At 45.3% G+C, this 26,638-nt stretch overlaps 3 protein-coding genes and 1 pseudogene across 4 annotated transcripts; 2 read left to right on the top strand and 2 right to left on the bottom strand.

Annotated features, from left to right (window-relative positions):
- Positions 1 to 364: 364 nt before the first annotated feature.
- Positions 365 to 3,921, bottom strand: vtna (vitronectin a). 2 transcript variants are annotated; one of them, XM_060076405.1, is made up of 8 exons: positions 3,761 to 3,921; positions 3,319 to 3,438; positions 2,757 to 3,194; positions 2,398 to 2,537; positions 2,131 to 2,287; positions 1,830 to 1,982; positions 1,036 to 1,590; positions 365 to 805 (listed from the first exon to the last, which is right to left on the bottom strand). In XM_060076405.1, the coding sequence occupies exons 1-8, from the start codon at positions 3,813 to 3,815 to the stop codon at positions 687 to 689; spliced, it is 1,737 nt and encodes a 578-aa protein (XP_059932388.1). In that variant the 5' UTR covers positions 3,816 to 3,921; the 3' UTR covers positions 365 to 686. The 2 variants fall into 2 exon arrangements, with proteins under 2 accessions (XP_059932388.1, XP_059932389.1); XM_060076406.1 differs by lacking the exon at positions 3,319 to 3,438 and having other exon boundaries at positions 3,761 to 3,902.
- An 853-nt stretch (positions 3,922 to 4,774) lies between these two features.
- Positions 4,775 to 11,004, top strand: sarm1 (sterile alpha and TIR motif containing 1). The gene is made up of 8 exons (XM_060076404.1): positions 4,775 to 5,923; positions 6,064 to 6,682; positions 7,090 to 7,302; positions 7,400 to 7,491; positions 8,168 to 8,494; positions 9,012 to 9,201; positions 9,611 to 9,732; positions 10,008 to 11,004. The coding sequence occupies exons 1-8, from the start codon at positions 5,466 to 5,468 to the stop codon at positions 10,117 to 10,119; spliced, it is 2,133 nt and encodes a 710-aa protein (XP_059932387.1). The 5' UTR covers positions 4,775 to 5,465; the 3' UTR covers positions 10,120 to 11,004.
- slc46a1 (solute carrier family 46 member 1) lies at positions 10,490 to 15,506 on the bottom strand. Its single transcript, XM_060076418.1, has 6 exons — positions 14,957 to 15,506; positions 14,455 to 14,846; positions 13,833 to 14,341; positions 12,996 to 13,079; positions 12,419 to 12,575; positions 10,490 to 12,037 (listed from the first exon to the last, which is right to left on the bottom strand). The coding sequence occupies exons 1-6, from the start codon at positions 15,263 to 15,265 to the stop codon at positions 11,983 to 11,985; spliced, it is 1,506 nt and encodes a 501-aa protein (XP_059932401.1). The 5' UTR covers positions 15,266 to 15,506; the 3' UTR covers positions 10,490 to 11,982.
- A 2,618-nt stretch (positions 15,507 to 18,124) lies between these two features.
- Positions 18,125 to 26,625, top strand: LOC132475212 (solute carrier family 13 member 2-like; annotated as a pseudogene).
- Positions 26,626 to 26,638: the final 13 nt, after the last annotated feature.

Genomic DNA, 26,638 nt, shown 5'->3' with positions numbered 1-26,638 from the left:
TCTGTGTGTGTGTGTGTGTGTGTGTGTGTGTGTGTGTGTGTGTGTGTGTGTGTGTGTGTGTGTGTGTGTGTGTGTGTGTGTGTGTGTGTGTGTGTGTGTGTGTGTGTGTGTGTGTGTGTGGCAAGTTAAACAATTCGAGGTCCTTTAATGTTAAACAAAGGGGTTCAACCTGTATACCTGGGGAAATGAAGTACACAGTATATAGATTTAGCAGAAGTAACAAGCTGTACTTTGGCCTTGATAAGGCCCACTGACAGAGGGGCCAAGCACGAGTTGTACTCTCAGTGATCTCCAGTATTGGCTCATATTGACTAGCTGCTATTTAGGCGTTACCATAAGGTTTTGAAAAAGCACAGTTTAAATAAATTCACAACAGTGATTTGTATTTATTCAGAAGAATATATTAATACACTTATCGTTTGTATATCAAAATGACAACATTTGCAAAATTCCGTAGTACTTTCACATTAGGAGACCAGTCAAGAGCTGCTATAGAAAATAAAACATCAACCAAACCTTCAATCGAAGGGTTATACACAAAAAAGGGGTTAACAATGGTCTTCTTAACATTTGGTTAGTTTACAACGGCGTACCAGAGATAAATGGGTAAAATCAATAAACACAAATCAAACAGATTGTCAGTTTCCCTCGTCCATGTTTGTGTTCTGGAAGAACAGGAGCACCTCTTATTTCTCTTCGCCGGTCGGGTCCGAGCAGCCAAGCCAGTACTTGGCGATGGACCGGGGATAGGGAGGGTTGGCGGGGTCCACTCTCTTGGTCTTCAGGTCCACTCTGTAGTATTTATCTATGGACCACAGAGGAAACAACCATGTTCATAGTCCAACATACACACACACACGTGCAGAAAGCCTTTGTGGGGGTATTCTGGTTAAGTAGTAACAAGACTGTGCTGTGTGTGTCAGTGTTGTGTGTAGTGCAGATCAATGAATGAATGTGCATTCAGCATCACTGGAAATAGACAGGAGGGTCCCGCCTCACAGACTGTTGACGTCTCTTCAGATAGATGTGACTCACCCCCCTTAAAGAAGTAGACGTTCTGCAGCGGGAGGCTCTGGCGCATTAGCTCCCGGTAGGCCCTGTCGTCCCTGGCGGCCTGGGATCTTGGGTCGTGGTTTCCGTTGTTGAGTTGTTCTCGGCGGTATTCGTCCAGATCGCGACGCTCTTGATCGCGACGTTCATCCCAGGCATACCCTGGTCTTCTCACCATCTCCATCCCCCTCTCGGCGAACCTCTGCCCCATGTCCATCCCCTGCGCCGCCATGGTGCCCCATTGGGGCGAGCGGCTCTGCCGACGCCGCCCCCACTGCTGGCCGTACTGCTGGCCGTACTGCTGGCCGTACTGCTGGCCGTACTGCTGGCCGTACTGCTGGCCGTACTGCTGGTTCTGCTGCTGGCCGTACTGCTGGTCGTAGCGTCGCTGTTGGTCCCGGTCCTGCCTGGATACGCTGGGGGGCCGGGTGACCCTCTGGTTGCTCACGTAGATCCTTCCCGTCAGCACCGCGTCCAACGGGGACTTGACTCCCTTCCAGTCCTTGTTGATGAAATGATGACCGCCGTGGTGGTGGAGACCTGAGGGGGGGGGATACGAACAATAAGGATGTTAGGACATATGAGGTTGGGAGGATATGAACAAGAGGGCGTTAAGATATGAGGTTGGGAGGATAGGAACAATGAGGATGTTAGGGTATGAACGTGTATATGAATGTGTATATATATGCGATTGGGATTGGGATGGGGATGATGAATGAAGAGCATCAAACCCTTGTTGTCTCAAATATAAACCTGTGTTTGTTACAGGAGTGACATACCGTCAGAAAAGGTCCCGCTGGAGAAGATGTCGTAGTAATGGCGGTACATGTCCGTGTAGCGTCTGAATTGCGTGGAGGGAGAGCTACTGGACATGGCCACGCACTCCTCGTGCGAGGGCTCGTGCACAAACTCGTGCACAAAATACTCGTCCCCTGTTGGAGTGACCGGAACAAAAGACACGCCACTCAAATCAAATCAAAGTGTCTTGTGATGTGCATGTGATCGCTTGAGTAGGGACCAACACACAAAGAGTGGTCAGGGTAGAAATCATAGGCAGGGCTTTGTTTGTTTCTTTTTTACCTCTGAAGAAGAAGACCTTCTCCTTCTCATGGTGAGCGGGGGAGGGGAGAGCGAAGGCCGCGTCCACATAATCGGGGATCTTGTCAAACCCGACACTTATCTCTCTAGGATAGCCTTCGTCCAGCACGCCGTCTTCAAACCTCCAGTACTGGCGTCCCTGTTGTAAGGAGGGAATGGGACAAAGTTAAAAACATGGGGAATCTCCACTCTCTGGACCACCTGGTGGCCGATACTGATGTCTTTGAAGACGTCCTTAAAGCCTCGTACCCTGAACATGTACGTCTTGCCCTGACAGTTGACCCGTGTGAATGCAGCATCTATAGGACCACTGATGCCCCACACGTCCTTGATCAGTTTGGGATAGCCAGGCAGTACTGCTTTCTGGTCCAGTTCAAAGAAATACTCCCCTAGAACACACACACACACACACACACACACACACACACACACACACACACACACACACACACACACACCGTACAAACACACACAGACACAGACACAGACACAGACAAACAGACACGCAGACAGACACAAAGTAAGCCACCCTAATTCAACATATGAATACAGCGACATCCCTTGTTGTCACTGACACAAGCCCATATCTGGCGCTCCCATCCGCGTACCTCTGAATGCATAGATGGAGCCGTTCTTAAGCTGTGTAAAGGAGTCGAAGGGCCTCCCGCTGCAGACCTCAGCATCGGGGTCAGGCTCCGGCGTGGTGGCCGCCTGAGTGGTGTGCGCCGGCGTGGGGGGGGCCACTGTTGTGACGATGTCAGCCCCCGGGTCTACTGCCGTTGGAACAGGGCGCCTCGCGGGAATGGGGCGTCTGGTCCCAAAGGGACGTCCGGTCGGAGCGGGGCGCCGGCTCGGAGCAGGACGTCCGGTCGGAGAAAGACGTGGGATCGGGGCGTCCTCTGTCGACGGAGACCCCCGAGGGGATGTGTCGCCGACTGCATCCACCACATCTCGGGCAGCCTCGGGGGACGGACTCCCCGCGGGAGGGCCCTCGCCGAAGGAATAGTCGTCGTCGTCCTCGGCGATGAAGAAAGTGTCCCCGCGCGCTGCGTGGGAGGAGAGATTCAGAGGGTACGTCAGTGGAGGAAACGGGGCCAGCGTCGGGTCCCACGGCTTCGCTCACACCTGGGACCTTTAGTGACTATAATGACTGATTTAGGGGTTACTTACTAATCATGCCGCAGGTGGGCTCATAGTCAGAGCAGCAGCTCTTGTAGTATTTACACATAGTGTCACACTGACAGTCCCTTAGAGAGTCAAAGCCCTTCTCACAGCGACCCATGCACGACTCTTGAGGTTGAGTGACAAGACAAGAACCAAATGAACAACTCATACGCCGCTGGTGGAGCCTCGGTGGAATTAAACGGGCCCCGGCCAACTCTTGTGATTTGCTACTTTAATATCATGAAATCCCTCATAGATTGGTCTATTTTATTCAAATGAATTGTATTTAAACCAAAGTAGAGAGTATGTCTATACAGTGGCAGTGGCCTCCGCCATTCACCTGCTGATTGGTGGCCTATATTTACAATCGCGATTATGAAATTCACCCCCTACAATATAAAATACATCTTTGGTCAATAGATTTGGTATTTAAATAGGGTGATCTTACCTTCAATCGCCTGGGCAACCACTATCAAACTTAAAAGGAGCAGCCTGGTCTTCATGGTGCCGTGAGAGAAGTAACTGAAAAGCTAAGGACGTGCAGTGTGTTACCAATCAGTGTGCTAGGTCATTCACCCTCTTCTTCTTGTTTGTGTTCGTTTGTGTTCACTGACCACTGAGGGAGAGAGAGAGAGAGAGAGAGAGAGAGAGAGAGAGAGAGAGAGAGAGAGAGAGAGAGAGAGAGAGAGAGAGAGAGAGAGAGAGAGAGAGAGAGAGAGAGAGAGAGAGAGAGAGAGAGAGAGAGAAAGAGAGAGAGAGAGAGAGAGAGAGAGAGAGAGAGAGAGAGAGAGAGAGAGAGAGAGAGAGAGAGAGAGAGAGAGAGAGAGAGAGAGAGAGATAGACAGAGAGACAGAGAGACAGAGAGACAGAGAGACAGAGAGACAGAGAGTGAGAGAGAGATAGGACATGAGCAATAATCTATTTTGATTGGTAATCGATGAAACGATATTTGAACGGGAATTGATCACGCAGGCAAGGCTACTTCATAATTTTTTTCTTTTTTAAAATGGGCTAGATTCTTTAATCAAGCCTATGTTCACGGTTTATTTGTCCTATTTCTGTGGTTTTTTGTTCCAGTTCAGACATTCGAACATTTTTGAATGTCATGTGACATATGGTTGGAGCCTCACTGAAAACGGAATAGTACCATACTGGCCATCACTTGATAACGTAAACCACCTACGATAGTAATGTCAATACATATAACAGGTATTTAAGGCCCTAATGACTGGGTTTCAGGATTAGACTGTGTTTGTGGTCCGTGCCCTTTTGCCCTCTTCATCCTGTAAGTAAATAATCTTTTAAAAAAGAGTTACAATTAAAAAGTGATAACAAATAGTTAGAAATAGACACACATAATCGATTCTGAAATTCCTGAGATTGCCTGATACAGAGGCAGGCTAGTCGCGGCTCCACCTCAGCCCCACTAGGGGTCAGAGTTGAGACCCTGGGCCCTGACGCGTCCTCTGACGCACTGTCTGGGAGGCTGTTTTCATATTAATTGACTGGTACTGCCAACGGTTGGTGCAGGCTCCTGGATGCTGATGGTAGATGCTGACCAAAGAATGCTATTGGGTAGGAGTCCGATTTTTGGATGATTGAATGGAGAATATTTTTTAATGCATAACAAAAAAACAGTAACGTAAGCGGTATCGATGCGATGGAAGCGGGACTATTGTTGTCAGGATAACGTGGCACCTCTAGCCGACGACAACAGGGATTATTGTGCAGTGATTCTACTCCTCCTCCTGGAAATATTTTATAACGTTACATGATCGGTCTAATGGACATGTATTTCTACCTGTAAGTAGAAGTATCAGTTCAGGTCATAACGTATTGCTAGAATCTACCAGACAGGTGCAGAGCTGTTCAGGCTGACGCTAACACCTCAACCTTTTGTGCAACGAGGCGATCCACTTATCTCCATACATGACATCAACACAGGGTGATGCAGATTGGTGAACGCGTTAGTCATCCTCTCGTACACCGAGGCCCGGTGTTTTGATTTCGTCTTGTGTGTACCCTGAACACGTCGAGGAAACAGACCTCGGTGGTTGAGGGCCTTGGTCCACAACAACCTTAACATCCGCTGACAGAGTCAATCGCATCGAAACAGTGGATCTGCTATACTTTTATATTTTTGATGTCAGTAGATGCTTTTGTCTGTCTCTATCTCTCTGTGGAGGCTGTATCGACACATCTCCATCATGTTTAGCTCAGAGAGACTCACAGTACCAGAATACGTCAGCCGCCTGCAGACCCGTCGCAGCGGCGCAGAGCCCAGAGCCGTCTCGCCGGGCATCAACGCGGATGTTCAGGCGGTACTGGAAAGTGTGATTCCTGCGCTCCGTTCCTCTATCAAGAGACTCAAGTCCGCCAAAGATACAGAAGATTTAGATGAAACGAGAAAGGCCATCGCGGAGATATTCCAGCTGGTAGAGGAGGCCTGGGTATTGCCCGCTGTAGGCCGTCAGGTGGCTGAGGACATTTGCAACAGAATCCGTCTGGATGGGGGACTGGAACTGCTCCTTCAGCTCCTTCAAATTCCTGCCGTCGAAATCACGTATGAGTCGGCAAAACTGCTTGAGCAGATTCTGGTGATGGAGAACAGGTAAGCCCAACTAAAAAACTTTCAGGAAATCAACAAACAAACCATAATGACTTTCTAAAACGTATATATGATAACAACATTTAAAGTCCATACGTTGTAACCTGCTCCTTACACCATTGATATTCTTCTTCTTGGCACAGAGACTATGTGGCGCGCATGGGACTGGGGGTCATCCTCAACCTGACCCGGGAGCAGGAAGACGCCCAGCTGGCCCGCAGCGTCTCGGGCATCCTGGAGCACATGTTCAAGCACACGGAGGAGACGTCCGTCCACCTCATCTCCAACGGCGCCCTGGACGCGCTGCTCTTCTGGTGCCGCGGCACGGACCCCACGCTGCTGCGGCACTGCGCGGTGGCGCTGTCCAACTGCGCCATGTACGGCGGCCACCGGTGCCAGCGGCTCATGATCGAGAAGCAGGCGGCCGAGTGGCTCTTCCCCCTGGCCTTCTCCAAGGAGGACGAGCTCATCCGCTTCTACGCCTGCCTGGCCGTGGCCGTGCTGGCCGCCAACCGGGAGATCGAGGAGGAGGTGGTGGCGTCGGGGACCCTGGAGCTGGTGGAGCCGTTCATCTCCTCCCTGGACCCGGAGGACTTTGCCCGCAGCCTGCTGGACAGCGCCGACAGCATGCAGGGGCGGACGGCGGCCGACCTGCAGCACCTGCTGCCGCTGCTGGACGGCACGCGGGTGGAGGGGAAGTGCATCGCCGCCTTCTACCTCTGCGTGGAGACCAGCATCAAGTCCCGCCAGCGCAACACCAAGGTACCCCCCCCCCGCGCCCGCCCTTACTCCCTACTAGGGCTGAACGATTTGGGGAAATAATCGTATTGGGATTATTTCAACCAATATTTTTGAAGTTCCTTCTGTTCTGTATTATTTACTAAACAAGCAATAAATCCTTCTATAGTCTGACCAACACAACATTGGAAGCAGTCAACATATAAACTGCTCTTTCCTTTAGGCCAGGCCTGTGTTGAGATTAATTGATATTATAACATCTTTATTTAACTATTGAAATGTAAAAGATAAATGAATAGACATCTTACTGATCTCCAGTCAGCAACAGTAACAAATTTGATTAATTGTTCAGCCCTACTCACTACGTAGCCGTCAAACGGTGTGATGTTTTTCAACTGTTTTCCTTTTTTTAAATGAATTCCACAATGCAGATTTTCCAAGAGATAGGAGCCGTGCAGAGCCTGAAGAGGATCGTCATGTACTCCACCAACGGCACCACATGTTCCCTGGCCAAGCGGGCGTTGAGTATGATGGGCGAGGAGGTTCCCAGGAAGGTGCTGTCGTCGGTTCCCAACTGGAAGAACTGTGAGGTGCTGAGGTGGCTTCAGCAGGTGGGCTTCAGTGCCTTTTGTGACCGCTTCCAGGTGAGTTGTGTTATTCACTGAAGGACAATGACATGTGGTTATGTTTAATGCAACACTGGATTAATGGAGGCCCTTCCATTTCATATTTTTAATCAAGGAGCTCCAGGTAGACGGAGACCTTTTGTTGAACATTACAGAGCAGGACCTGGCATCAGATTTGGGAATGACTGCCGGCCTCACGCGCAAAAGGTTGGTGGTAATGAAGACAGCACCGCTAAAAAGCAAAGTCTGATGTAGTTCTGCAACCATTATTATCATAGTTGATTCAACAAATTATATCAATTTTTTTGTGTCCAAGGTAATGTCTTAGATTTACTTTATCTGACAAGCAGCCATGATAAAACAAAACAATTAATTTTATAATGATCCATGAACCAACATTTGAAATGAACTGACTAAGCAGAAAATGTTTGTTAATTTTACTTGAAAATTTACTGAAGAATAATTCTACTAACAAATAATTGATTATCCAAAATTAGATTTGATACATTTTCTGTTGATTGACTGAATAATTTACTTATCATTGCAGCCCTGTGATTGCTGTTATTACATCATCATTAAACAGACACTCAATGCAAATGGCTTTCAAGAGCATGCTATGGGAGGTAATGCTAATATAAGTAGGATATTTTCATTCAGAAGAAAGACTATTATCTCTCCTTCTCCCCTATCCTGGAATGTGATTTTAAAATATAATAGGTTAAAGTTTCTGACTTTCAAGGCTGAACATCTACATCTGACGTCTGTCTTTCATTTCAATTACAGATCACGTTCTGTTACATGAACTATGCCGGCTCTTCTGTTCTGAAAAATTTGAAAATATACATCATTGCATTTTAAATGTCCTAATGTCCTAAATACGCAGGTTCCTCCGAGACCTGCGCGTGTTGAAGACCTACGCCAACTACTCAATGTGTGACCCCAACAACCTGGCCGACTGGCTGGCTGAAATAGACCCCCGCTTCAGGCAGTACACCTACGGCCTGGTCCAGTCGGGAGTGGACCGCCACAGCATCCAGAGCCTGACCGACCCGCAGCTCCATCACGACTGCCACATAGAGAACAGCTTCCACCGGTCCAAGATCCTGGCTGCCAACCGCAGGCCCCTCAAACCCTGCCTCACAGACGCCCAGCCCCCAGGCCCCGACGTCTTCATCAGCTACCGGAGGACCACCGGCTCCCAGCTGGCCAGGTCAGTGGGGCTGTTACGTAGAAGGCCTGGGGAAGTTAAACTATGCATGGAAGAAGCAGTTAAAACACGTAAAGTAAATTAATCAGGGTTCGGGATAAAGAAGAGATTATAACACCACTGGTGTTCCTCATGAACATACTGTATGTCCGCATGGATGTTTGACGCAAATGACTTCTACTTAGAAAGATTATCTTACATGAATGTATCAGGGTACTAAGGTATCTTTTGGGAGATATGTTTCAGTGGCATTTCCAGGGCAATTTCTTAAAATGTCATTTTCTTTCTGTATGATAAATGACAGACCAATATTCAATTATTGAACAATGACATGTTAAATGGCGACATACAGAAATTAACTCTTTATTTTACAGGGGCATATAAAGCACCTTATCAACCCAATTTCGACGGCAATTGTAATTGGTGGTAAAGCCCCTGTTAATGTCTGAGCCCGGAGTGAGTGTATCCAGGATCATGTTTTCTGTCACTGACGCTGTTGTCGGCCCCGCCCCTCCCACAGCCTACTGAAGGTTCACCTCCAGGTGCGGGGCTTCAGCGTGTTCATAGACGTCGAGAAGCTGGAGGCGGGCAAATTTGAGGACAAGCTCATTCAGAGTGTGCAGCGCGCACGCAACTTCATCCTGGTGCTGTCTGCCAACGCGCTCGACAAGTGCATGGGAGACACGGGCATGAAGGACTGGGTTCACAAGGTCAGCACACAACACCGCTGCATGAAGACTTCAGAAGGCATCACATGATCAGAGCCCTTGATTTACAGTCTGTTAGATTCCATCTCTGCACCAGGCGAGCTGCCAACACACACTGCACGGTGCCAAGTGTAATCAGTCGGGAAATAAAAGATGCACATGAAGGATAGACAACGCAGTTATCCTTAGAATCTATTAATCGAAAACTGAACTGAAGATAGATGAGCGACCATTAAATGGAGGTTGAATGGAGGAACATTTAAGTTTAAACATAGCATGTCGACCATGAGCACCTCTTCCGCAAGCTTGGCAGCTCAAATATCTCTAAAGGACCTCCACAATGATACTGTATCTAAACATCAATGGTGGAGTTGCCAACTCTAAAAACATTTCACTCTTTTATCACTTACAGGAGATTGTGACTGCCTTAGCTGGGAAGAAAAACATAGTTCCCGTCACTGATAATTTCATGTGGCCGGAGCCCACATCCCTGCCTGAGGATATGAGGCCCATCCTCAACTTTAATGGCATCAAGTGAGTCTCGACAATTAGATTTTCTCCCAATTTTTGAGCCATAACACATTTGGATTGAGGTCTCCACGTCACAGTGCTGCCAGTGGTTTAATGGTAGAACTCAATTTTACAGTTTATTCTTTAGCTCGTTTTTACTTTATGCCGTGTATATATATAGAAATTGGACATTAATTACCTCAGGGATAATTCAGGACATTTGAGTGGATTGTTCAAATGCTACGCGGGGGAATATGGGTGTTATGCAGGTACTGATATTTAACCCTTTCAATACGCAGGTGGTCTCATGAATACCAGGAGGCCTCAATTGAGAAAATCTTGCGCTTTCTGAAAGGAAACCAAGTGGACGGCCCAGAAGGCAACAAGGAGCAGAAGCAGAAACAGAAATGAGCACGTTAATGACCAAAGCTATTAACCTAACCATTAAATCCCAAGTTAACGTTGCCTATACTGCCAACGGCTCAGTGCGCATGTGAAGACGCAATGTTATATTAAGATTGTCTGCTTATATCCAAAATTTAAACTGTGGGATTTCATTAGGTGATACTAATGGCAAAAAACTTGAATTGAATTATCCTTTGGATGTGTACATAGTCTAATTCTCAGGTAAATAACATGCCGTCCAGTTTCTTTCTGATGTCCAGCCTACTACTCAGTAGCTCTTTTTTTTATTATTTTTAGTTCATAGTTAGTTATAATGAACTAATACATTTTATTTCTTTCAGTTGCTCCTTAAATAATTTTTTTTACTTCAATATGTGTTTCATGTTCTTCAAATGAAATGCAGATTGTTATGGTTATGTTTGAAGCGTTGTCAAAAGGTCTGTTATGAATAACCCTGTTTGTGAGTCAGCAGTGGGACTAAACAACATAAAGACTAATCCATAAATCACACATAGTACAGGTTACGATAGAGTATGCTTCAGGCAATGAACACATCTGGAAACTGTTCCAAAGATACAGTATTCATTCCAAATAGATGTCAGCTTTCCTTCCGCGCTATGTTGAGGAATTGCTTCCTGGCTTGACATTAGAAAAATCGTTCCTTGCTAATGCTATCAGATTGCATCTTAAATTAACAGGACTGTAAAACCAAAAACTCACTAAAAAACAACCAGCAATACCACCATACTGAAGCTTGGAGTCTACAATGGTAATCAAAACAATGCAGTCTTATCTTTGGATACATATGTAACACTATGTACCAGGAAATGTTTAAGTTGTGATATATGAGGTCAATATATATTGTTCAATAAAATAAGATACAAAATAAAATGTCTTTTATTGCAATGCTTTACAATATGTGCCTGTGCAGTTTCATACAGATCTCTATTCATCTCATCAAATGTTGAACTAGATCACAATAAAATGTTTGGCTGAACAATTGCATAGCTTTTACAAAATCTGGTTGTACAATGTACAAAAAAAAGTGCATACATTTACATTAGGTTCTATTAATAATATGAAGATTAACTTTGGCAAATCCCACAGATACATTTGACAAAACATGTTAGTCGCCTAAAATTGTGAAAAAAAGTATTCAGACAACCACATAGTAGTTCCCCGACTTTATTTAGCCTCCGCCCTAACACTGCTCTCCACATGTCTGCTATGCACCCCTTGTGCTCCAGGGCTATCCGATACTTGGTGTTGGAGCAATCAGGACTCCACAGGGAATTTGCTCTGAACTATCCGTTTCATTTGGAGGGAGCTTCAGATGTAACTTGGTAATCCCTGAATGGTGCTTATGCTACTTAGCATTTAAATCCCCCTGGTTTAGTTACTAACTGATGGTCAGACTCAAACACACATGAAATGTGTGCCCACACACCCATCAATCTGCTATGACACCTCCAGTGTTATATTGTATCAATAGTATAACTCAATCTCACCAAGTCCCTTTATATTCAAAGAAAGCAGCTTTAGGCTTCACGTTTGCACCGTTTTTTGCATTGTCTTGATATAATTAAAAAGGAACATATTGCTCTTGGGGTTAATATTTAAATCAGCAATGATCTTACCAAAACCTATTCACATTTAGTTTAAAAAAAGTTTTTTTATGCAGATTATTGCTAGTTTAGTTTGATTTTCTTTGGTTTGATATGTAGGAAAATCAATGAATCTGCAGCTCCAATCCCCCCCCCCCCCCCCCCCCCCCCCCCCCCAGACGTCATAGTGGTATGCAAGTGCACTGACATCCACGCTGAGACTGTGGGTCAATGATCAGATATACTGGTGGACTTTGGCTCTCTGTTAAGATTCCCTGGCGTCTCTGTTCTCTCTTCTTTCGTCCAGACACTCCAGGCTCCTAGAGACAAACAAAATGGCGGTGACAATTATATTAAACACCGCCACAAGTCATCTGGCAGACTCTTTCAAATGTAAAATTTTCTTTGTTAACTTGGTGTTTCTCAATATGAATTATTCAACTGATACAGCATTCTGACAGAGTGCTATTAACCACAAATAATTATCCATTCCTTTGCTCCTCTCTAATGAATCCTATCCTATTATCTATTATCCTCATATCATTTGAAGCAATTAGTGAGCTACAGCTTTTTAACATTGGAAACAGAAAGAATGAAATGTCTTGTTAATTTGTGAATTGTTACTTTTAATCACATTAAGTACAATAAACCTGGGACCTGGTTCATCCCTGTGTCTCTGACCCAGGTGGTCGTTCACCTACCCGATGATTCCAGCAGGGATGAGCAGGAGGATGGCACCGAAGAGGAAGGGGAAGCCCTTGAGGAGGTGCAGCGTGGCTGGGTAGATGGAGTTGAAGAGGCCGCTTGCCACCAGAGACGACAAACCCTCCACACAGGCAACCGAGGCAAACAGGGCACCTGGAACCAAAGGTACATGGTACGGCACACCTGCCTTTTGAATACCGTACAACTGTACAATGTTCAACAGCGGTCACATTAAGGCCAAAGCAATGGAAAATCTATGAAAACACGGAACTACACTAAGCTTTCCTTATTAGATGTAACCGTGATGTTCCATTTCCGTCCCAAGAGTCAACAGATGTGCATGGTCCTTTACACTGCCCAGCCTCCAGAAAGTAGTAGTCTGGCATCATTCTTTCTTTTTGTTTTACTTTACTAATGTCACTACCAAAAGCTTTTTCCACTAGTTTTATCCAAGCTGATTATTAAAAATAACATGTTGTGTTCCGGTTCCTAGAAGCCATATCAAATACATACAAAAACATATGTGTCTCAATTGCAAAAAAAGAAATGCGGTGTGTTTGATCCCCTGCTGACCTTGTTCTGATGGGCTCACTAGCTTGGAGAGCTTGGACCTGAGCACCGGGGTGGCAGCCATGTAGAGGAAACACAGCCCATAACCTGGCAGGGAGGCACGGGTGTGGACTCATTATCACAGTCATGTCATGTCATGCAGTCACGGTCATGCCAGCGTTTCCTGACTAGTACTCTGTTCCTGATGAACAGAAAGAACATGACAATGGATCATCTAATGTAATCTAAGCTTTTGGAGAATCAATGCCAGAAAAAGAAACCAAAAGTAAACCAGACCAACATCCTTTGATTAATAACTGTTGGCTACGCTATGCTACCTTTTGTTCCGCATTAGGACACCGTCCAAATGGAAAAGGAAAAGGAAAAGTCAAAGTTGTCAGACAGAAGGTTTAAATGGTATGTGGTTGTGCTCAGTTACTCAGTTACTTTGTGTGAACCAATATGTGTGCTAATATAATTACAGAAACAAATATGATAATGTTAGTTTTCTTAAAGATGGGGATTTAGTTGAGGAAAGACTGAAGAAAAAGGACTGAGTCCCATATGACACTGAACACTTTTAACAGGGTCGGCTCATTTGGAATGGTTAGCAATAGTAACCACTTTTACTTTTGAGCACTGTGTGTTTTTGGCAGAGCACTCTGGATGCCAGCTTTTACAAAAAACAAAAACACACGTTCTACAACCTGCAAAAGTATTCAGTGTGACCAGCACCTAAACGGCAACACAGTTGAACGAGTTGAACGAAGGTAATTGTAGGAGAGTTGCCAGCTCTTCTAAAGAAGCACCGTAGCCTGAGAAGCGACAGGTCGTAAGGCGGTCGTTATCCGCGTCTCTCACCCGTAAACATGAGCTTTGTGTTGTCGGCGAAGGCGATCACCGCCAGCCCGACCACGTTGGAGGCCAGCCCGGCGACGGCCACCCAGGAGTCGACCACGCACAGCTGCAGGAGCCTCAGGCCCAGCAGGCTGCTCAGGTAGCCCAGGTGCTGGGCCGCCGAGCCGTAGCCGATCAGCGCGGGGCCCCAGCACAGGGGGGCGCTCAGCTCGTAGAGCACGTAGAGCTCCCTGCTGCCGAAGTGCACCGTCACCACCAGGAAGAAGCACAGCGTGTAGAGCCAGAGCCTCCGCCGCCAGGCCCAGGCCCCGCCCCCTCCTCCTCCTCCTCCTCCTCCTCCCCCCTCCGCCCCGCCCCCGCTCCCGGAGTAGAGGCGGTAGATGGCCCGGTGGTGGCGGGCGGCGAGGAGCTTTGCACTGGGGTCTAGCGTCACAGACTCGGGGACAAACAGGTAGGCGTACAGGCCGGCTGCCAGGTTGGTGGCGAGCACCAGCCAGAAAGGGTTGATGTACCTGAACAAAATGAAAATATGATGACTAACCGACAATGTAATTATATTTTAATTTACGATTTTGCTCATGGGTTCTAAATCTTGCAGAGGAGAATAGGTCTGAAACCAGCATACCCCTGGGCCCGGCGCCACTGCCCGCCGATGATGCTGGCGAACATTCCCGCCAGGCCGAGGCACGCCTCCAGCACCGCCACCCGGAACGTACGCGACCTTCGGTCACTGGTGTCGGCCACGTACGAGAAGCAGCCGGCCAGGATGGAGTTGAAGTCCCCCGAGAGGCCGCTTAAAAGCCGCCCCAGAAGGAAGTAGGCCACGGGCAACTTCTGGTACATCACCACCAGGTACACTACCGTCTGCAGAGCCAGGCCCACGCTGGGCAGGATGAGGACAGGTCTCCGGCCGGCTTGGTCACTCCATGAGCCGAGGAGGGTCGTCACCACCGCTCCTACTGCAAAGCCCCCCATGTTAATGTACAGGTTCCAGTGGGCAGTCAGGGTCTCCACCTCCTGAAGCAAAGTCAAAACATTTGAGAGAAAGTTATATGCAAATTAAAACAACCTAAAAACTGTTGCATACACTTCCTTTTACGTCCAATTACACAGAACACTAACACTACCTTTTGAAGAGGGTCTGGGTCCGCCGAGGTATTGCCGCACCCCCCGCCCTTGGTACCGTTGTATCCCAGATCCTCGCTTATGCGCTCCCATAAATATTGAGTGGACAGAGGGGCTTGGAGAGCTATCGAGAACATGGCAAGAAATAAGACTGGCTCAACAGACAGGCCGAAAGGACATGCAAATGGAGGACGTCTGCAACTATTTCTCTGAAACTCTACCTCTTCGTTTGGTGAAGAATTTGTGATTTCATCGTCCGAGGATGTAAGGTTATCCGTGGGCAGGATGGCTACGGTGTCCCGTTCTTCCATGTCTGACTATACTCTTTGTTCAACACAAAGTCCAACACCAGTAAACTATTGACGTTTACTGATACATGTTTCTTCTCCAAAGTGGTTTGATGCACTGCCGTTACCTTAATCAATCATATCCAGAAATTGGTTTAATTGAGGAACGCTTGATTTCAATAAACGTAAACAAAAAGTAAATGTATTGACGCAGACGCTTGCTCGAGTCTTTCACGTATGTGTAGAAAAACCATTCACCGAATGATGTCGCCCCGTCTGGACAAATGGGTGTACTGCACGCCATAATATGGAGACATCATGAGTATAAATGATTGCAAATTATTGCAGACCCAAATACTGCACACCTCAGTTAGATAAGAGTGGATGTATATTTAGCTCAAACATCTAAGTTAGTCTATACAATATTACCTGTATATCTCAAAAGCAAGAAAACCAGTGTTTAAAAAATAAAATAGACCTCAAATCAACATCTTTTCAATATGAAAAGGGCACAACCACCCAAAAATATTATACTTTATGCCAGAATACATTCTCATCAAATTGAATCACAAGAAAATGGATATACTGGGAAAATAAAGTATCAAACCTCTACTGCAGGCTTGGGTAATATACAATTCCCATTTTAAAATCATGTTCAAATTACATCTCTGCTAAGACTGAGGTTTTCTTAAGGTTTGCCAATAAAGAACCCATTCAACCCATTGAATGAATGACAATAGTTGCATTGTTGCACGCACACAAACTCACTCTGAAGGGAAGGGACATCAGCAAATGCCCGCTGGCTTCAGCTGACATGGATTATTTTCCACATCACATTTCTGGCACTGGCCAGAAAAGGAAAAGCACAGGTGTGCTCGATCTCAATTTGGTGTGCAATTGAGATAACTCGTATGCGATGGCGTGGGCAAGTACATAAACAGCACCACCAGCCCTGGAAGACGCAAGATGAGCGTCATCAAACTAGTCCTCTACCATGCTTGTTGACATGGCACCCCTAACACAAAGGGCAAAGTTATGACTACACTATCAAGTGTAGCAACCAGAAGACAATTGTTTTGTCCGGAGGGGGAATACAGAACGATTCTCAGCTGTTTTAGGAGCTAAAAGTACCAGTCCCTTGCCAAGGTGAAATGGAGAGATTTTCCTTTGTAATAGGATGCAAGTAAAAGAGGTTAATGAGCATAGAAAAAATAAACATGGACAGACATAACTTGAGGGCCAGATTGAAATGTCTGTCAGTCGTGGCTGTTGGCATGCTTTACATGACCTGGAGGAAACATGTTAAAGTTATGCACGTTTTTAAACAGCTTGACACTGTGGATAATATGACGACTGTGAACACTACGACTGGAGCTGTGACTTATAGGACCAATATGAAGCCTGGTTCATTGCCACTGCTGGGGTCTATGGAAGCAGGGACCAGACTTTGAGCTGAACTCCAAACCGGTTCCTTTCCTTTTTGGTGGCTACAGACCTAGCCAGGAGAGAACAAACATGTCATGTTCATCTCATTCAGCCACACCTGGTCCCCACGTACAGCCCATGATGCCTTGTTGACCCTTGTTGAGTGTCATTTCAGGGCCCTAAATCAAAATAAAGTGTATCTTGGATGATAGCAACTCTATCAATGCACTTAATGCAATTCATGCAAAACCCACCAGCTCAGCAGAGAACAGAGTGTAAAGGACATCTTATTCCAGGGATGACAACATAGATGGTTTGTCTGCTGCCATACGGATTCACAAAGTATTAGAGTTGTCTTGAGCAGTCTGAAGACTTTTACAAGTCGTATACTGTGCTTGTTGATAATTTATGGGAAATGGCAGGGAAATGGCATGACCATGCTGAAGATCATGAGGACTCCTTCAGCAACCTTCCTATCTGGACCATCTTTGTGGAGCAGGAATCTGCCTCACTACCAACCTTTTTGCACCTCAATCTGGTCACTATTCCAATCAATCGAGGTCAGCACCAGCTAATACGCCTTCAGTAGTCTAAGAAAATGGGCACTATACACAAAATACATGTAGATATTGTAACAGTCTATTTTTTTCAATAGCCTAACTTAAGCAGCCTTATAACTTCCAAATTGTTAAAGCCTAAAAAGGATAAGCGTGAATAACACATTGACCGTTAAACAATGGGCTACTTTTCTTTTAAACGTTTAAGTGAGCCAGTATTTTGGAGAGCTCCGCTCTGGGGACGAACATCAGGTGGGACTCGGATCACTTTTTGGCAAGATCACCGAGCGACCGAGCGGCTGTCCGAGCAAACCAAGGAGGGATAAAGTACCAGCTTTCGTAAGTCAGAACCGTAGACCAAGTTATGGAAGTAATGATTTTTTCAAAGGACAAAAAAATAGTGAAACAGCAGAAATGGATACCATGGCTACAGATGAAAATATAGCATACACAAACCAGGCTGGGTTTAGGCACTGATAAAAAGCATCTACGCTGGTTTAGAATTGCGAATATTTACTAAAATAGTGAGCAAGCATGTATTAAATAAGTTATTCTGGAGACTGAAAAGGGTGTGTGTGTGTGTGTGTGTGTGTGTGTGTGTGTGTGTGTGTGTGTGTGTGTGTGTGTGTGTGTGTGTGTGCGCGCGTGCGTGCGCGCGCGTGTGTGTGTGTGATGATAAAGCTGAAAACTGCTGAAGTTCATAATGTGATCATCAGATATAAATACAAAAGCATTATTGAGCAATCTTCTCTCTGAGCAAATATGTGTAAAGGCTATACTACAGACTATAGAGTGTGTATAGCCTACTTTATCCCCCTAACTCTCTTTTGAAGTTGCACATAACAATCTGTTATTTCCCTGTTCTCAGCACGCTGCGTATCAATCCTACCCACCGGGGGACATGGCCGGCTGTCTGCAATGGATCTGGCAGAGCTACCTGCTCATAGTGCTCACCCCTCTCGTCCTCCTTCCACTGCCACTGGTCGTCCCCGGCCTGGTAAGACCCGATGTGTCTGTGTAGGACCCAAATTCTAGAGCGGCTTTCATCCAAAAAAGGGTTGCTTTACCGCCATCTGCTGGACTGTCCATTGGCCCATCTATTCCGGCATTACTATGCCATGTGTAAACGGGCGCAAGACGGAAATGTTACTGAACGTGCTGCATGTGTGAACAAACCCCGTAAATAAATAGCAATGCATGCAATGCCATCCCAGTAATAAACGGGGAGCTATGTGTGAAAAGGGCTTTAGAGAGGTTGTCTAATTGACTTATTATTTTTTTTCTTTTTACTTTTTTTTTTTAACAATGTCGTCCCGCCCCAGAACAGTTCTGAAATTGCTTTACCTTGAACAGACCACCTTGGCATTCAACAGTTGGTTGGTGGAAGATCGTCACCATAGATCTCAACCCTCGTTGATTGGCTGTGTGTGTCTCTGGTTTGGCAGGAGGTTAAATGTGGCTATGCTGTCATCCTGATGGGTGTGTAGCCTACAGGTGTACTGAGTGCCGCTACCACTGGCCGTCACCGCCTTGCTCGAGGTACATATGTTGTTCATTTCTAGTCTTTTATTTTGAAACTCTACCAAAATGAGAGGCAAAGAAATACACTCATCGTTTTCTATTTGTAATGAAAGCTTCTATAATTTAGCATGGCAACAAATATATGCACATTTCTAACTTTCCTGGTTAAATAAAGGTTAAAACAATTCAAGTAAGAATGCATCTATCTTATCACTGCTGTCAATATTCAGGTCTGTGTCCAGTACATCAATGATTCCAACATGAAGTTCATCGGCGGTCTGTTAGTGGCGATCGACGTGCAACGCTGGAACCTCCACAAGAGAACGGCCCTCAGAGTTCTGGGGTCTCATTTATAACCGTTGCGTACGCACAAAACGGGGCTGAAATTGGCGTAGGGTGGATTGCCCTAATGTGGGACACTGCCTAATGTGGGACACCTAAGCTTCAGTGGGTGTGGCTCTTCCCCAAACAAATAAATGTTAGTGAAACTATGGGGAAACCAAAGCTGTAGTGTCATGTGATCAAAATCATTTAACCTTTGAACTGTCCAGTCATAAATCAGGGTGGGAAAATCATCAAACAGGAAGTACCTGCTGTGAAAGCTACCAGAAGGTCAGTGACATACACCAAATTGGTGTTAAGGGTATAAGTAATTATTATCAAAATAATCATGCTACTTTTTATCTTAATGTGTTTATGAAATGTTTGTTCATAAACAAATAGTATAGCATGGTGTATATTTAAACTATATATTTGATTTTAATTGATTTTTCTACTGTCCCACTTTAGGACAAGTGTCCTAAAGTGGGACAGTATGATTAGCCTAATGTGGGACAGTTGTAAAACTTCAACCCAGTCAAGTCATGGTTTATGCAACAGTAATGGTTATTTACATGTTCTTAGTGATCTTTTGCAGTATTAAAATACTTTATTACTACAGATATTTAATGTTAATAAATGCATCAAAACCATCATATTGTTTTATTTGCTTGATGATGCTCAATTTTCCAACGTTCATCATAAATCTTGTTTTTCTTAAGAGGAACAACATTGCAAATGATAAAATGACTGAACATAAAAATAACCTACAGAATTACTTATTGAGGAAGTTTTGCTATCGTTCATGAATGAAGGTGCACCATGGTTTAGACCTTTTAACATAGACTTTACAGTGTCCCACATTAGGCAAATGACTGTCCCACATTAGGAAGCTGCACATTTTCTCAGACAGTTTGGCACTAAGAGCACTGATATCTATATAATTTCTTTTATGAATGTGTTATCTGCATTTTCTCTTTTGATTTGATTAGGACACCCCTGAGGGTTTCAAAAAGGTATTGGATGTGGATTTAATGTGTTGCCTTCACATCGTAATATTCTACATGAGTCTGAAAAGCCAAAAATGTCCCACATTAGGGCAATCCACCCGACGTGACCTTCCACGCCAAGGTTGTTTCGCTTCGCTTTTTTGCTTTTCTCAGTACTTCTGCCATTGTTTCCGACAAGACATATTACTTGCACCTGAGTCTGTTTTATATGCAGATCGCATTCATGAGGTCATTTGCATTGACCATTTATGGTTAAAAAGGGAGGTGTGCAGGGCGGAACGTGAAGCTGATTCAGCTGCGCACACTTGTAGGCAGTCTGTGATTTATAAAGCAAAGATTGCGTACGGTGTGCGTACGCAGGGTTTTATAAATCTGAATTTTTTTGCCGCACGCAAAACTTGGCTTTTGGGCGTACGTACACATTTAGTAACGATCCTACGCACAGTTTTATAAATTTTTCTTTCAAATAAAAAAAAAAAAAAGATCCCTTCAATTCAAGGACATCGAGACATTTTAAATCCCTAGATATTTTTACATTTCTTACCACTTTTGTGCCTAAAACTTCCCTCTGTAGAACCTGGGAACAAAGAATCCATTCTCTTCCCTCTCCTTCCTCCCAGCCTGCTGCTGGGCTTCATGCTCATCACGGCCTTCCTGTCCATGTGGATCAACAACACCGCTGCCACGGCCATGATGCTGCCCATTGCCCACGGCGTCCTGTGACCGCTGCGAGCTGTTGAGGGCCAGGCTGACCAGAGGGATCGCTCCAAGATGAGCCAGGAGAACTGGGCCTTTGAGCTGGACGTCCCCCAAGAGAACCACGGAGGCAATGAGCTCGAGTCTGAGGAGAATGCAGGCGGCATTGGTACTAGCTGGGGTTCTGTTTGCCTGGATGTATTTTTTTTGTAGTGGAAGATGGCCCCTTGAGATGAGTCATCTTGTTTTCGAGGGGGGAGTCCAAACTTGAAACTTTGCATGGTTTAGTGCTTTGCTTACAAAGAGAAGCTGTCAAGCAAAAGTAATATATTGTACTCTAATCTAATATGAAATCATTGGTCTTGTTTGAGAATGCAAATCACTGACCAATGACATCAATGATCCCAGGTCTCTGGGACTTTTCTGGGATTTTGAAAATATAAAATAGCTTAGTGTGAATGTTCGTAATGTTGTTAAAAACATGTGTAGCTTTTGTTGTTAACTCAAGGGTTGATAATGATGCGTCACCTGAACTGACTGGTGATTGTGACTCAATTACCTGAAATACTTGAGATACTTTGTGGTTTCACACTTTTTTTGGCTTTGGGAGGACTAAGAAACACAACAAATGCACTGACAGGCAGGGCCGGATTAACAATTTTCTGTGCCCTGGGCAACAAGGCTCAAGCACCCCCCCCCCCCCCCCCCCTCCGCCGCCGCCAAACAATCGTAAAGTCGCTATCATCAGAACTTGGTGGCTTGATGAGTACTTATTGAATGTTTCAATTGTATTGACAGCAAACAGCTAGGTAGGCCTTAACTTAAAACCATAGAACATTTAAAAAATGTGAAATTATCACCAGCCATGAAGCAGGCAATTAGTGGGTTTTTAGTAAAAATAAACCATTGGCTACACTTTCATGTAATTTCAAAGTCAAGATCATGTTTATTGTATCACAATTCAACATTTGATGTTGATTACTTCACTACTATATATCCTTATTATTTTATTTAAACAAATGGACCTTACAACACACACACACACACACACACACACACACACACACACACACACACACACACACACACACACACACACACACACACACACACACACACACACACACACACACACACACACACACACACACACCACTCACTCTCTCCCTCTCACAAACACCTCCCCAAACCCTCTCGTAATCTGTCCTTGTCCCCGTATAATTCTTTATGTTTTGGTATATGTTACATGTCTGTCGCACGTATCTGGGTTTTGTCGTGTTATGTGGTGTCTGTAGATGTATGTTTGCACAAAAAAAAAAAACGTTGTCAAGGGCCCCTTTGATGTCACGGGCCCTGGGCAAGTGCCCAGTTGCCCTAATGGTTAATCCGGCCTTGCTGACAGGGAACATGATTTCACAAGAACATGTCGTGAACTGCGCAACCCCGGGTAGTTAAAGTGGCATTAGGCTTAATGGGATAATGGACTTGCTTATTTATTTGACACCATGCTTTCACACGCAGCCTTTTGTTTTATAGTGGCTGATGCGGGAACTTAAGTACTTGGACCTCTCTAAAGGCATGAGTGTGTGTTACGCTGCCAGCATTGGAGGGATGGCTACCCTGACAGGGACCACACCCAACGTCATCTTGAAGGGCCAGCTTGACGCGTAGGAGCTTCCATGATTATCTTTTCCAAGAATGAATAAACACACACACACACACACACACGTTCACGCACATACATGCGTGAATTGCCAGACACACACACACACACACACACACACACACACACACACACACACACACACACACACACACACACACACACACACACACACACACACACACACACACACACACACACACACACACACACACACACACACACACACACATAATACTACTACTACTACTACTACTCATAGTATTGTATAATAGTGTGAAATATACACCTGGTCATTGTAACCCATGCTTCCCTTCCCGCAGACTCTTTCCTGGAAACGGGGACATCATCAACTTTGCGAGTTGGTTCTGCTTTTCATTTCCAACCATGTTGCTGATGCTCATTTTCTCCTGGCTATGGCTGCAATTCATGTACTTGGGCTTTAAGTAAGTATCATGCACGGGGTGGTGTGGGAAACATGTAACGACATGGCAAGTTTGAACTCCAACACGATCTATAAACGTCTCACCCTACTGCACATGCCGCCTCAGCATGAAGCAGTCCTTCGGTTGCGGCAAAAGGAGCGCGAATGAACGCGAGGCGTACCAGGTGATGAAGGAGGAGTACAAGAAGCTGGGCAGCATGGGCATTGCTGAGGGCAGTGTGCTGGTCATATTTGTGCTGCTGGTCTTCCTCTGGTTAACCCGTGAGCCCGGCCTCATGCACGTGTGGGCCTCCACCCTTTTCAACAAGGCGAAAGCGTACATGCTTACGTAACGCTCACGTTTTAGTGAAAACTTTATGTTCATGTGTTAATCTCTCGCTCCCCCTGATTTCCAGTTATGTGACGGACGGCATCGTGGCAAACTTCATGTCGTCTTTATTCTTCTGCATCCCTTCTGAGCTGCCCAGGTTCTTGGTGAAGCATACAAATGGTAGGTTCCCTAGTTAGGATTGACACTGTATGTTTAGAGACATGGGCTACGCAGAGGGTCTATTAAAAAGCAAGGTGTCGTATCTAATTTTTTCTGGAAGTTGTTTGTGTTTGTGTGTATGTAAGACCCATACAGCTCTGTAATACTAGGCTAACCTCACCTGGTCAATTGACAAATGTGTTTTAGTCTGGAACCTCTTAGTTTGTTTTAGATTTCCATGTGTAGTAATAAAAGGATGTCGACCAATCTGCCTCTGAACCTAATTGGATAGGCCTAATAGATCTACACAAATCAGAGCAAGGAAATGTGTAACTTATCAACCGCAGCAATCTTTTTTGTGATGAAAATGGCTGTCCAAAGGGCCCTTCACAAAACAGTCATCGTAATGATCTACACCGTATTTGATAAACAGTTGGCATTGGTCTGCTAGAGGTCTTCTCAAATCTGTCTGAACCGGTTTGGGGGCGGAAGCAAATGCCAGGGCAAATACAACACAAGCTTTCTGATTTGTAAGATTCAGAGGCGAGAGTACTGTTAATTACCATGAGCAAAAACCTATGACAAAGAAAAGCACCAGCATTTTCATGAGGAAAATAGTATCCAGGCCACTTGTTTGTGTTTGTATAATTACTACAGTGGTTACATTTACTGGTTTTTATTAAAACTGATTCCAGTGGGAAACAACCCGTGACAGAACTCAAGTTGCACCACAGTCAAACACCCATGCCTTACACTGTCAGGACTTCAGAGAGCGTACAGTCCTTTGATCGGCCCGAGGTGGAAACAGTGCTTAAGGATGTGTGTTGGTCCCTGGATCCAGGATAAATGACCCAACACTCAACACAGGCTCTCTGGTAACTTGAGGGGAGCGTTGACTACTCGTGCCATTTTATACTCCGTGGCAAAAAAGCGTGTTTTGTACACAAAGAGGATCAATGGAAGATACGTTTAAAAGCATGAAGCCGATTCTGTGGCGCCATTGATTGCTGGGTGCCCTATGGTTTGTTTACCATATTTCTATGAGAAAGAATAAATGATAAGCTCATAGATTGAGTATAATATGGGGTCTAAAGCTAGTGGTAGTTATATCAAAGCAGTTGAATGTACTCCTTCAAACAGCCACCTGCGTTTCAGAAGTGATCAAAAGTGACATGTCTTTGTTTTATGAGGAACCTTCGCTGTCATGCTGTCTCATCTGCAAACACTTATCGCTGAGTTACCGCAGGAATTCAGTTTATAATCACAGTCAATTTTTTTGAGAGTTAATAATAAATCTCGGTACGGTATGCGTTACGGTGACTATGTAGATGGTGGACGAGTGTGTAGACAGGGACATAGTGAATGTCATCATCTTCGTCATGGGTTTGATGGTGTGTTCATTCATTCACCCATTTCATTCACTCTTCCTTTTAAGATGTCCAGGAATTTGGTCATTCATTATCGCATTCATCTATTCATGAATCGGGTACCTACGTTCGTCAATGTAATTGGTTCATCTATTTAAAGAATTTCAATTTATTGTGAATTGAGTCAAATCCAGTTATTATGTGTGCAGTCATACACTGGCCTCCGTGTGTTGAGTGTTGTGTCTGGAGCAACCTGGTCTCACAGGAATCCGTGAAATGACTACGGACGAATAACTCGAAATCCGTGGACACATCACGGAAACACGCCGATTTCCGTGATGTGGCCACGGAATTCGCTCCAATGCAAGTTAATGATGCTGCTGTTCCGTGGCTCACACACGGATCCCCGTTTCAACGAGCGAGTCGACCACGGGGGCTTAACTCAAAACCCGGGGTGGTCTCACTGAAACACTTAAATTGTCCTTGTTGTGTCCACGGAAGTTGCTCCAATGCAAGTAAATGACAATGACAATGATACACACAGATTCCCGTTTCAATCTGTGTGTGTGCTCCCGTTTCAATCTGTGTGTGTGCCACATTTGACCACAGTGGGGGCTTAACTCAAAATCCGTGGTGGTCTGAGTAGTAAATGACACTGTTATTCCGTGGCTCACACACGGATATCGGCGTGTTTCCGTGATGTGGCCACGGATTTCGAGTTAAGCGTCCGACCGTAGTCATTTCACGGATTCCTGTGAGACCATGTTGCTGGTGGTGACTGGTGTGGTTCTGTGTGGACAGACCTCTGCACTGCCTGTTTTGTTGGGGGAAAGTCTCACACCTCTGTGGAGCATCCCTCCTTTCACCGTCTCCCTGGTGAGGCTGACACACACACACACACACACACACACACACACACACACACACACACACACACACACACACACACACACACACACACACACCCCTCCCCTCAAGACAACATGGTGTGCCTAACGTGTTCCTCTTCCAGGCGACTGCCATCAAACTGCCCCCGCTCTATGTCGTGCTGCCATCAACGCCGTCAACGCCATCGCCTTCTCCTCAGGGAACCTTAAAGGGGACATATTGTACCACATGGTGTGAGTGGGACTAGCCTTACAAGCCGTTTTGAAAATCGGCCCCATATGACATCACTAGTGGGCGTGTTCACCTAGATCTGTGCTGGATAGATCAGTCCACCAGCCGACGCAATGGACTGAAGTAAACGTTGCTCATCTATCCAGCACAGATCTAGGTGGACACGCACACTAGTGATGTCATATGGGGCAGATTTTTGAAACGGCTTGTAAGGCTAATCACACTCACACCTGGTGGTATAATATGTCCCATTTAAGGCCATGGACATGGTGAGAACCGTCAGCTTCTCCGCTGAGGATGGCCCATTGTTCATGAGCTGGTTTGCTTCATCGTATAAAGTGCGTTTAGATTATACACTCAATCATCTAGATTATCTAGATTGGCCAAAACAACATATTTTAAATATTAGTGTAGAATATTAGCAGTGTGTTGAACATCAGTACTTTTTTGCTTTTATTTTCGTTTCATTTAATGTATAATCATTGTTCGCCTCTCTAATTCCTGGTCAAGGCAGGAGTTTTTCTGAACGTTTTTCGGATCATAACCGTCAACATTGCGCTGAACACTAGGGGTACCGCCATTTTTAACCTGAACAACTTTACTGAATGGGCGCACGTCACAATACAAATCCCCTGAGCAGAAAAGGTTGGAGGAACAAAAACCTGAAGAGAAATGGTGGACAGTAATGCAAAAGCAATGAGGGAGAAATGCGGTCAGATCTTACTTATCAATGGGGAAGAAGTGAAGGAGGGTCATCGGCTCTCTCTTTGCAACTCTCAAATCGTACCTACTGCAGCTTAAACTGAT

This window comes from Gadus macrocephalus, chromosome 16 (genome assembly GCF_031168955.1).
Source record: "Gadus macrocephalus chromosome 16, ASM3116895v1".
NCBI classification, from domain to species: Eukaryota; Metazoa; Chordata; class Actinopteri; order Gadiformes; family Gadidae; genus Gadus; species Gadus macrocephalus.
Note: the sequence above shows the minus strand (reverse complement) of the source record. Positions and strands in the feature narration are given on the sequence as shown.